This window comes from Nyctereutes procyonoides, unplaced genomic scaffold (assembly GCF_905146905.1).
Source record: "Nyctereutes procyonoides isolate TBG_1078 unplaced genomic scaffold, NYPRO_anot_genome, whole genome shotgun sequence".
In the NCBI taxonomy this organism is placed as follows: Eukaryota; Metazoa; Chordata; class Mammalia; order Carnivora; family Canidae; genus Nyctereutes; species Nyctereutes procyonoides.
This window is the reverse complement of record NW_026575129.1, coordinates 2,880,032-2,892,413: the sequence shown is the minus strand read 5'-3', so window position 1 is coordinate 2,892,413 and position 12,382 is coordinate 2,880,032. Positions and strand designations below refer to the sequence as shown.

General features: G+C 32.2%; 1 protein-coding gene across 2 annotated transcripts in view; it reads left to right on the top strand.

The window, feature by feature from the left end:
• AP3B1 (adaptor related protein complex 3 subunit beta 1) overlaps nt 1–12,382 on the top strand; it is a 263,801-nt gene that overhangs the window by 112,073 nt on the left and 139,346 nt on the right. For both annotated transcript variants that reach the window (XM_055342262.1, XM_055342261.1), the window contains exons 9-13: nt 3,131–3,228; nt 4,339–4,393; nt 4,481–4,552; nt 6,916–6,978; nt 10,458–10,590. In XM_055342262.1, coding sequence (XP_055198237.1) covers nt 3,131–3,228; nt 4,339–4,393; nt 4,481–4,552; nt 6,916–6,978; nt 10,458–10,590 — 421 coding nt within the window. The remainder of the gene's footprint in view (nt 1–3,130; nt 3,229–4,338; nt 4,394–4,480; nt 4,553–6,915; nt 6,979–10,457; nt 10,591–12,382) is intronic.

Genomic DNA, 12,382 nt, shown 5'->3' with positions numbered 1-12,382 from the left:
ATTATAGCTCTTAAACCTCTCAAGTCTTTGCAGAAATGTTCTGGGTTTTATCTTTCCTTCCTTATAATGCTATTTATTTTTTTTCTTCTGTTCTCTGTGTTACCTGTTAACTTGAAGTTATATCTAAACATTTGATGGAGTCAAGCAAAAACAGTTTTCAAATATTTTTAATTAAAAATATTCTTAATTGTTCTGTTCAATTAATAAAAACTTTGAAAATGAGGCATTTTATTTGAGTTATCTTAAGTTAATGCCTGCAAATTTAGAGCTTAGAGTTTTGTATATATATCTTGGTAATTAGCGGAAGTTTTTATATTATACCTGGTAATTTAGTTTCTATATCATTTTAAAATAACCATACACAGTAATAAAAAATACTATTTTACTAATGTTATAAAATATGATTATATTTTAGTGAGGCCAGCTTGGCCAGATTGTATTTAAGTAGCTGTAACTTACAACCTAAATTTCTCCTTATAATTGACTATTTATCTTTGTCTTGGGAATTGAATTTATAGTGTAAATACTTACTGATCAAAAATTTTCTTGAATGGTGAAACAAATAGAAGTAGTTAGTATTTTTTCCCTACTTATTTGATTGTATACCAAATAGAGGTAGTTTACTTTCTGTTCCAATATATTTTGGTATCCTGCTAATATGATGCTGCTAGATACATATAAAGGTTGACTTGAAGGATTTTAAGTAGATTTCCTTGTTTTAGCTTTACTAATAGTTAAAGGAGAGACTGAGAATTTTTTTCAGGAAGCTTAGTTCATCAGTGCTGTGTAGATTGAGTTGGAGATAAGGGACATTGGCAGCAGAATGTTGGGAGGCTATTCTAACAGTGTGGATAAGGTGACAGTGGTATGAGTAGTTAGGAATAAAAGATGGCTTATAGGATATACTTTATCGTGAATGCTCATAATTTAACTGTAGAAGGTCTGTTTGTATATTTTAGTCATTTTGGACTTTGATGATATGGGAGCTTTTGGCTTTTACAAATTAGACTATAAATTTCGAATTCTAGTTATTTTTTTATTATGATTTTTTAAAAGATTTTTATTTATTAGAAAGAGAGAGAGAGAGACAGAGAGAGACAGAGACAGGCAGAGGGAGAAGCAGGCCCCATGCGGGGAGCCCGACGTGGGACTTGATCCCCGGGTCTTCAGGATCACACCCTGGGCCAGAGGCAGCACTAAATCGCTAAGCCACTGGAGCTGCCCTCAAATTCCAGTTTTTGAAAAAACTTTAAACTTTTAGATTTGTAAATACTAGGGAAAAAGGAAAGTATGTACCTCCTGTGGGTTTGAAGGAGTGCCCTAATTAATCTATTAGAAGAGATGACATACTGAGAGCCATCTAGAATCTTAAAAAGTGACAAATAGAAAGTACAGTTTACCTCTTTGCCAGTAGCACTGGACTATTTTTAATAGAAAAATGTTTAATTTCTTTAAAATACATTATGGTTAAGTTTCAGCTTTCATTTAAAAAAATTTTATTGAGAGAAAGCAAGAGAGAGAGAGAGAGAGAGCATGAGGGCGGTGGGTGGGGGTGGTAGAGGGAAAAGCAGACTTCCTGCTGAGCAGGGAGCCCAATGTGGGGCTCAATCCCAGGACCCCAGAATTATGATCTGAGCTGAAGGCAGGTAGAGTCACCCAGGCACCCTTATTTTATAAGATTTTAAATTCAAGAGATTTGTTCTGTAATTACTGTGTATTTGTGGATCACAGTTAAATAAAATATCCTTACATTTCTCTAATTCTCAAGTAGTATCTGAAAGCTATAAATCATCCTTGTAAAAAATAGTGCAGCAAGGTGCCAAGAATAGTAAATTTAGGACTCTGTGAACTGTATTTTTTTTTAAGTTTCTTAAATATATAGAATAAAAAAAAATTTTTTTAATGCTTGTTAGTTTTGGAAGGAACTCCTTTTATCTCAAGCACCCTCAGGTATCGCATACTCTTTAAGCATATGTAAAACTCCCACCATATATTTGTTAGAACTTTATAGAACAAGCAGAAGGTAATATTAATATATTTTCTGAACTAAAGTCAAGATGATAGAACTAGTGTAGCTCTATCTCTGCATTTGTCACAGGTTGAATTGGATAGTGTTTCAGTTTGGTCTTTTGATCTTTGAATCTAAGTATAGAGGTATGTCGAGGAAACAGTACTCCTAAATTTTATGACAGAAGTTCTTATCACTCTTACAATGGTTTTGAAGAAAAGACTAGTTTTAAAGTTCTGCATTTTGGAAAAAAAGATTATTTCAAATGCTGCTATTTTAGAGGGATTGTTTTAACAGAGGTCATTTAATTATAATTTTAATGTACTAATTTTTTAAATTTTCAGCTTACTTGTTACTTCTGGGCTTCAGTTGGAAAGATATGCTTACAACTTTTAAAATATTCCCAATCTCAAAGCAACAGCAACACTATTAAGAGTTTGGGATTTGGAGTGCTATGTAAAGCTTTGCTATATACTGGCTGATAGAGTTTGTGTAGTTCATTTAACATCCTTTTTCTGATAACACTTCTTTTCTTTTTTTTGAGGATGTGTTAGTTTCCTGGGGCTGTCATAACAAATTACCATAGATCAGGTGAATTAAAACAGCAGAAATTTATTTTCATACTTTGTAGGAAGCTGAAAGTCCAAAATCAAGGCATCAAAGGGTTGATTACTTTTGTTGGCTTTAAGGAAGCAACTACTTTTTGCTAGTTTATAGTGGTTGCCAGCAGTTCTGCATTCATTGGCTTACAGATTCATCACTCCAGTCACTGCCTCCACCTTTACATTTTCTCTTCACGGCTCTGTGTGTTCTTTTCTGTCTTTTATAAGGACGCTCATTGGATTTAGGGCCTACCCTAATCCAGTGTGATCTCATCTCCATCTTTACCTTAGTAATATCTGCAAAGACTCTTATCTCCAAGTAAGGTCACGTTCTGAGAGTAGATATGAATTCTTGGGAGGACACTGTTCAGCCTGCTTGGAAGGGCAGCAACATATTCATCTTACTTCACAGGAATTTTATAGGAGTTAATAAAGCAATATATGTAAGAGGAATGTACTTTGAAACTGTAGAGTGCTCCCATGTTCATAGTTCTTACTGTTTTCTTGCTTTACCTTTTAGGTGGTTATGGCAGTTGCACAGCTGTATTGGCACATATCACCAAAATCTGAAGTTGGCATTATTTCTAAATCACTAGTGCGTTTACTTCATAGTAATAGGTAGGACTTGATTTTGTTTTTCCTTTTGTATTCCTTTAAAAGTAATGTTTGAACAAATTAATCTGTCTTTCAGACATTTATTACATGATTCTGTGTTCTGTCTATAAGGTTTCATACTTAAGGGATCATCATAAAAGCCTTTTATACGATTTATCTCTTTATCTCTAAGTTCATGTTAAGTATAAAATTTCTTTTAAACTCAAGCCCAAAGGGATTGAAAATATTTTGGCAAAGTTTAAGATCAGATTTTTGTGGTTGTTTTGTTTTCCGTGTTTTAAAAATTATAACATAGTTTCAGTTCTTTAGCTTACCCTGAGTATTTTGTTGTAATTAGTTACTTTAAATATAAAATTTTTTTAATTGAGTGCTTACTTTTGCTAATAGAGTTGGGGTGGGGGGAAGATGCATGTTTCTTTTTGTCTTTATAGTACCACTAACTGCTTAACTCTAGACTGACTTTTGTCATTATGAGATCCTTTGTGTTCCTATTCTTTCCTATGTCTTTATACATAGTTATTCTTTTCCTTTTTATCAGTTCAGTAATTTTTCTTTTCTGTAGCTAGTTCAAAAGTTATCAGAAGGATCTGGAATGTATGTTTCACATGAAGCTTTGTACTAGATCCAGTTCTACCTTCATTTCTTAATATATTTGGACATAAAATAACAGGACTTTTTTTTTTTTTTTATCTTTCTTATCACAGTGGCCAGAACTGACACAATGAGCATCTAATTAAGAGTTTATATTAATTGTATGGTCATGTTTATTCCATTAGCCCTAAGAATACTTCCTTGAGTATGTTCAGAGCAGCTATAGTATAGGCTTTTACATCTTAGGAACACAGAATTGTAAAAGAGATTTTAACTTTTCCTCATGATGAATCAAATCTTATTTATTAGTAGTTTATAGGAAAAGTATGTTTAAAAAGAAGACATAAATATCTAAGATTTATTTATTTTTTAAATATCTAAGATTTACCTGAAACTTTTTAATATTATATTTGAATTCAATATAAAACTTATTGCTGATTTCTTTGGTTGTTTAATATACTGTTTACATAAGGGCACTTAATTGGAAAACATATCCAATGAAAAATCTCCTTTAATTTTTAGGGAGGTGCAGTATATTGTCCTACAGAATATAGCAACTATGTCAATTCAGAGAAAGGTATGTATGTTGCGAACATATAATTCAAGAGAGAAATGAATGTATTAGTACTATAAATGTACTTATATATTTATTTTTATAATCTAGGGTATGTTTGAACCTTATCTGAAGAGTTTCTATGTTAGGTCAACTGATCCAACTATGATCAAAATACTGAAGGTATGCATGCTTTTATTTTTCTGGTACCTTTAGTACATCTTTACTTTGAAGATACTACTAAAGCTTCTAGCATCTGCAAAATGGACACCTACTTTTTAAAAAACACATTTAGGGATTTTCCTTATACTTTCTAAACTTTATTATTATATCCAGTTACTATGCTGCATCCTAATAATACAAAGCTTATACATACTCCCTGCACCTTGAATAACCCATTGTATACTGAAGGAGACAGACGTGTAAATAGATAATTTTAGTACTATGTGTTTGTTAAGTGATACAGAGATTTGAGTACTGGGCAGAACAGAAAGAGGGGTTTAATTCTTTAGGATTTATGGAAGACTTATGGAAGGATGATGCTTGAGTGGATCCTTAAAAAAATATTTTTGTGAACTTTTTTGTTTTGGTTGGTAGATTGAATAGGATGTGGATTTGGGAATAGGAGAAAGAAACAGTTAATGCTAACAGATTATAAAAGAGTGTTCAGGGAGTAATAACTACATTATAGAACATAGTTAGAGATATAAAGATGTGAAAATTAATATGATACTTAGAAAAATAAATAGTATAGAATTGAAAGCATGGAAACAGATCCATGTATATGGATGGAATGATTGGTTATTGGTTGGATCCATGTATATGGATGGAATGATTGGTTATTCACATGGAAACTGCATGTAATCCTAAGAAAATAGAATATATCTCCACATTGTAGGATATTTTGGAAAATAATTGGTTTGCAGTTATCAAAAATGTCAAGCTTGTAAAGGTAAAAGAAAGATTGAGAAGCTTTCAGACAAAAGGAGACTAAAGATAAAACTGAACATAATGTGTGATAATGAAGTAGATCCCTTTATTATATATGATTGAGATAATTAGTGAAACTTAAATGGGAGTGATGACCGCATGCATGTATGTATCAGTGTTAATTTCTTGTTTTTCTTGGTTCTGTTGTGTTCTATAGGACAATGTCCTTGCTGTAGGGAATATACACAAAAGCATTTGGGGATGATGTGGTGTCACATTGGCAACTCTCAAATGATTCAGATCAAAATAGTTTTTTTTTTTTACCCTTTCTATATATTTAAGATTGTTTTTTAAAAATTGTACAATGAAAATGTTTTCTTCAAAATAAAATGCAAAGTATAGCTATAATCTGAGAAAAAATATTCCCAGTACATATATCTAAAAAATGACTAGTACTCGAAATATATAAAGAACTTCTACAATTTATCCCTTTTAATTGGAGTGTTTAGATCATTTATTTTTAATGTAATTACTAATATGACTGTATACACACACACACACCTTATGTTTTGTTTTATATTTGTCCCATCTGTTCTCTGTTCCTTTTTTCTTTTTTCTTGCTTTCCTTCAGATTATTTGAATATTTTTTACAAGAAAGAACTGAAACTTTTTAAGTGAGCCTATTGGAGATAGTCTTTTATTTTATTTTTGTTTATTTATTCATGAGAGACACACAGAAAGAGGCAGAGACAGAGGCAGAGGGAAAAGCCGGCTCCCTATGGGGAGCCCAGTGTGGGACTCGATCCTGGAACCCCAGAATCACACCCTGACCCAAAGGCAGGTGTTCAGCCAACCATTGAGCCCCAGGAGTCCAAGAGATGGACTTTCAGTTGCATATTCTTACAACTGTGAATCCAGAAGAAGAAATTAAAATGTCCAAGTGTTTGGAATGGTAGAATGAATGAGAACAAATCAGTCAAAAGAATTAATTGGTATTTGGAAAACAGAGTATTACATGGTGGGCAAGTTGTTTTCTAACTTTGTTAATAAAGGAATAAAAGTGCCAAACTACCTTAAATTGTTTAATTAGATATAAATTGTAAAGTTGGGACAAACAGGGAAGATGTAGGATTCTCTTTTTCCTAATTGTTTTTAAGCATTACATAATTACCTGTTCTCTATTTGGAAATGTAGGAAGACAAACTTCACCAGAAGGGTATAATGCCTCACAACATTTGTAACAATGTGACTTCTTTTAAAAACAAAAATTCTCTATCAAATTAAATTAATAGATAGATTGATCGATTGGTCGATTGCAGGTTGGCACCTGGGTGGCTCAGTTGGTTAAGTGTCTGCCGTCAGCTCAGCTCAGGTAATGATCCTGGGATCCTGGGATCCAGCCCTGCATTGGCCTCCCTGCTCAGTGGGGAGTCTGATTCTCCCTCTCCCTCTGCTGCTCCCCCTGCTTGTTCTCTCTTTCCGTCTTGTTCTGTCTGTCAAATAAATAAATAAAAATAAAAACAAAAATTACCTTTCTGTGAAATGCCTGGTCTTTATTAAATTAATCCTTTTTATTTGTGTTTTACAATGTTACTATCTCTTTTTTTCTACTGTAGCTTGAAATTTTGACAAACTTGGCAAATGAAGCCAACATATCAACTCTGCTTCGAGAATTTCAGGTTTGTATACAGTGCTAATTATAAAATAACTTCTAAAACATTTGTTTAGTGTACAGTGAACTATACATCTTTCTCAATTCACAAGTAGGCAAGTGTGTTAAATAAAACAGTGATTTGGGACAAGATTGAGAAAAGAAATTTATAAATATCTACACATAAACATTAACTACAAATTTAAATTTTAAGGGAAATGAAATAGTAGTCCCTTTCATGTTTTCATAGAATTTGAAGGAGTAGTTTATAACTCTACTTTTTTATCTTTAAATTATGTTATTGGGAAGGATTCCATATCTCTGTGCTGTCATTATCACTAGTCCATTCCATATTCTGCATTCTGAAAATGGTTTCACTTCTTATCTGGTTGTCCTGTTTAATTGACCCATCACTCTTTTAGATAGTGTCCAAATTGCTCCTGTCATGATGTTTTTTTTTTATCATTGTTTTTGTTTTGTACTTTTTAAAACCATTAATGCTATGGATGGGATGCCTCCCAGCTATGCACCCTTTAAAAAGTATTATTCAACAATTACCTCATGAGTATATGCCCTTTAAGATGGAGGGGTCAGCTCTGGACACTTAGTGGTTAACGATAGCAATAGAAAACCTAATATTAATATTACGAATTGTGTATCTCATCAGCAGTTTTCTTAGTAAAAATATACCACATGCTACACACAAATCAATTTTTGTCAACTCTCCACTTGTATGGATTTTATTTATTTTGTTGCCATTATCCTCCTATATACCTATATTAAATTTCCTTTTAGCTACATAAATATTGTATTTTTTTAACTGGGGGACCTTATACTTTTAACAGGAGTAGTAGAATATTATAGCATGCCTATAATTTATAATTTTATAACTGGATTACTGTACTTTTATGCTATATATTTTTCTAGAAGTATTCCTTGTAAACTTAGGATGTTTTAGGGTGCCTAGGTGACTTAGTTGGTTAAACATGCAGCTTTTGATTTCAGCTAAGGTCATGATCTCAGGGTTGTGAGATTGAGCCCCAAGTTGGGTTCTGTATTGGGTGTGGAGCCTGCTTAAGATTCTCTTTCCTGGGCAGCCCCGGTGGCGCAGTGGTTTAGTGCCGCCTGCAGCCTGAGGTGTGATCCTGGAGACCTGGGATCGAGTCCCGCGTCAGGCTCCCTGTATGGAGCCTGCTTCTCCCTCTGCCTGTGTCTTGCCTCTTCTCTCTCTCTCTCTGTCATGAATAAATAAATTAAAAAAAAAAAAAGATTCTCTTTCCTTCTCCCTTTGCTCCTCCCCCGCAAATAAAAAATTTTTAAAAAATAAATTAGAATGTTTTGGATACCCAGTCATCTTTTATTTATATATGCCAGAAAATACAGTATCTCAAGTTCTTGTCAAGTAATATATACCTAGAGAACATTAATTGGGTTTGATTTCTATTTCATTTTTATAAATTTGCTTTTTTTTTTTTTTAAAGTTTTTTAGTTTTTGTCTCAGTCTTTCTATTTGTCTCTTTTCTTATTGTACGTAAACTATTTGGGTGTCCTTTTGCTATCAGCTTCCTGCTATGTTAAGTTTACTGGGGATGTAGGTGGTGCATCTCAGGCAATTTTATAGCATTGTTTAGTTTTACAGAGGTGACACACTGGACCTATTTCAAAATATTGGTGTCTAGCCACTTCATCTAATATTAGGATTTTTAATAAAGTCCATCATTTAGTTAGACTTTCTAGTATATTCTTTTTTTATGTATCTACTTTTATCACTGTCAGCATTTGTGCCTTATTTGTGTGGTTTATGGGTTACGTTTATAGGTATGACCAGCTTACTTAAAACTTTTTGAGTAAAACAGAGTTTTCCTAAAGTCACATATTTTTTATGTTTATTTTTTTTAAGATTTATTTATTTTTTCATGAGAGAGAGAGAGAGAGAGAGTTAGAAACATATGCAGAGGGAGAAGCAGGCTCTTAGCAGGAGCCTGATGTTGGACTTAATCCCAGATCCTGGGATCACGACCTGAGCTGAAGGTAGCTGCCCAACCGCTGAGCCACCCAGGTGTCCCAAGACATATATTTTTTAATTGAGGAAATTAGGTCATCAGCTTGAAAGTGGTTTAAATACAATTGATCTTTCCTACATGGATCTAAGAGAATTTAATTTTTTTCTTCAGTATTTAATCCTATTCTTGGTACTGCTTTCACAAACAAAATCCATAGGTTTTAGATGTTCTTAGATTTTTTCTTCCATTTGTCATTTTGGCACCATTTAAATATACATCCTCTTTGGTATGTTAACTAACCATAGTGTTAATTCTACATTACGTACTTCTCATTTTAGGTTCAGAATCTTTTTTTAAAAAATTTCAGTTGAGGGTTGCCTGGTTGGCTTAGTCAATAAAGCATGTGATGCTTGATTTCAGATTGAGACTGAGCTGCACATGGAGAGGAAAGGTTATTTCTAAAAAATAAATAAATAAAAATTCAGTTGAAAATGGGATTTTAAATTTTGTTTACATACATTGTAATATATAAATATATATTATATTTTATACACATAAAGCATGTTCATTTCTATAAACAATAAAAGCTCTTTTTAAATTAGGAAAGTTAGGGCAGCCCGGTGGCCCAGCAGTTTAGCTCTGCCTTCCGGCCGGGGTGTGATCCTAGAGATCCGGGATCAAGTCCCACGTCGGGCTCCCTCCATGGAGCCTGCTTCTCCCTCTGCCTGTGCCTCTGCCTTTCTCTCTCTGTCTGTCATGAATAAATAAATAAAATCTTAAAAAAAATAAATAAGGAAAGTTATAATCAAATTGAAATTCTTTACAGCTATAGTAAATTTTGTGAAGATCTTTTAACTTCCTGTTGTTATTAAGTCAGTGATTTCTTTTTAAGTTTATATAAATACATAGTTTACAATATGTTTTTAAAACATTCTTTTAAAGAAAATCTATTTCAAAAGTCTGGTATTTTGTTACAAACTGAGTATTTTAAAAGTCTATTGGAATACTGCTTATTGTAGCTATTATAGTTTTACTACCATTCAGATACCATTTTGAAAATATTTGTCATAGTATTTTTGTCCATTTCATCTTCTCCTAACTTTAGATTTAGTGTCTCTGAAAAAGCAACCCTTTTTTTCATAGATTCACAGATGCTGCTGGTTAAATGAACTGAAACCTCCAAAGAGAGAGTTCTCATCATCTCTTTCAACCTTGCACTTAAACTAATTGCTGTCTTTGGGTGACTGCTCCCTACTATCTGTTTTGGAGTCACAAGCCTCTGTGGCCACAGGTGAATGAACCTGGCTTGAAAATGTGCCTCTTCTATAGGCACATTCTTTAAGTAAAAAAACAAAATTAAATTAAGCTAAGTCATCATTTGGACCTGTTGTGCATATAAATGAGAATATTCATATTATAAAATTTGTTTTTTTTACAAAGCTTAATATCTTTTTGTTTACTTGATATTACCAAAGTATAAACTAATTGAAATGATATTTTTTAGACCTATGTGAAAAGCCAGGATAAACAGTTTGCAGCAGCCACTATTCAAACGATAGGCAGATGTGCAACCAACATCTCAGAAGTCACTGACACATGCCTCAGTGGCCTGGTATGTCTCTTGTCCAACAGAGATGGTAAGTTGACGATTTAATTTTATTTGCAAGTAATTTATCATTTGGATATTCTTGGCATGATCTTCAAATTGTAATGTTTTCAACATTGCATTTTAGTGTTTCCTGTATGTCAGTAGCATGGTCATGATGAGAGTAGCATATGATCTTTGAAATACAAAGACATACATGCACACTTTTGTCTTGTTTTAGTAAATCAGATAATAAACTTACAGTATTTTTCCAAAATAGAACTAAGAAAGTATAATTTGTTTATTTCTTTACATTTCAGTCACCTTCATTATACCCTTTCTACAAAGGTTCTATTTTGCTGCTTTTAATGACATGTAAGTCACGTATTTATATTGGTTCACCTGCAGAGGGTGCTAAAAGCAGGCAAATGGCTAAAAGGCATATAACATGGAGAAGTGGCTAGATCAAAAAAAGAATGTTTATTATGTACCTTCAAAGGTTTTTTTCCAGAAACTCATCTAATGATTTTATATTCAATATGAAACTTAATTTAAAAATCATCCGTTTGAAACAACTTCGTGTTTTTAAGCCAAACAACACGTAAACATTTTGTAAAACTGGGTAGGTGATAACCAGTGAAATGTATAATCTAGATGTCATACTGTTCTGTCGTAAAATGTCAGTTATTTCTGTGGTATGGCTTTAGAGCAAGTAAAGCCATTTGGGGAAAGATAAATATTGGTCAACTTTCACCTTTATAATAATTTATGTATAGAATTTTTATTATAATTGTATATTTGATTAAAACATTTTTTAGGAAAAGCTCAATTTTCTGTGTAAAATCATTGAAGTTATTTGTGGAATACTAGTATAATTATGTCATATTTAGGCATATACAACATAGCACAAGTTGAAACATAAGAAATTGATCATTTTACATTTATATTGTTTTGTTTTTCACTACAATAACTGTTATCCCTAATTATGAATTCTCAAATGTAGATCTCTTTAGAAAACTATGCCATTGTGATAAGCATTTCTAATGAAAACAAACCGAAACAAAATTTTGCCCAATTAGGAGTGATTTTTTACTGTGAATATAAAAATATAAACTTGAACCATGTAAACTTAAGGTAATAAGATGGGTAGAACATTTTTCTACATTCAGTATTAATACTAAATAGGTTGCAACAAACATTTCAAGGAAATAGATTTTTTTTTAAAGTTTACTATAAAATGTAACTAGAGAAGATTAGGATGCTAAATGGCATTCATTTTACCTATATCTACTTCTCATCCCTTTTGTCTCTATTTCTGTGTCACACATTAAAATGTGAGTTGAAAAACATGTTTTATTTCCTGTATCTTAATAACTTTCTTCTTGATTGTATATGACACATTTCTTGGAAAAATATTTCCAGAACATTAGGGATTATGAACCAAGATTTACCAGGGTAATTATTTTAAAATTTAGTTGCATATGAAAAGTACTGCAAGCTAGTTAGTATACTCAGTGGTTCTTTTAAATACAAAGTATATTATTTAAGGTTTCTGAATTCTAGTTTTTGACCATTTTTTCTCATGTGAAATTTTCAAGTTGTGGATTTTAAAGCAATTATCTCTACTTCAGCTTTGTAAATTTCTTGAAAGTATTTTTTATTGACTTTGATTTAAAAGATGAATATTCTACCCTAGTAGTTCTTTGAAGGGAAGAGTAGATTGTTTTATAATTAGATTATGGGAGACTAATATAATCTATATTCACTCTTAAAAGTAGGAAGATTTACTAATTTAAACTCTGTTATTTTGATGTTTAGGATTTTGTTTTTGGTAAATCAAAACC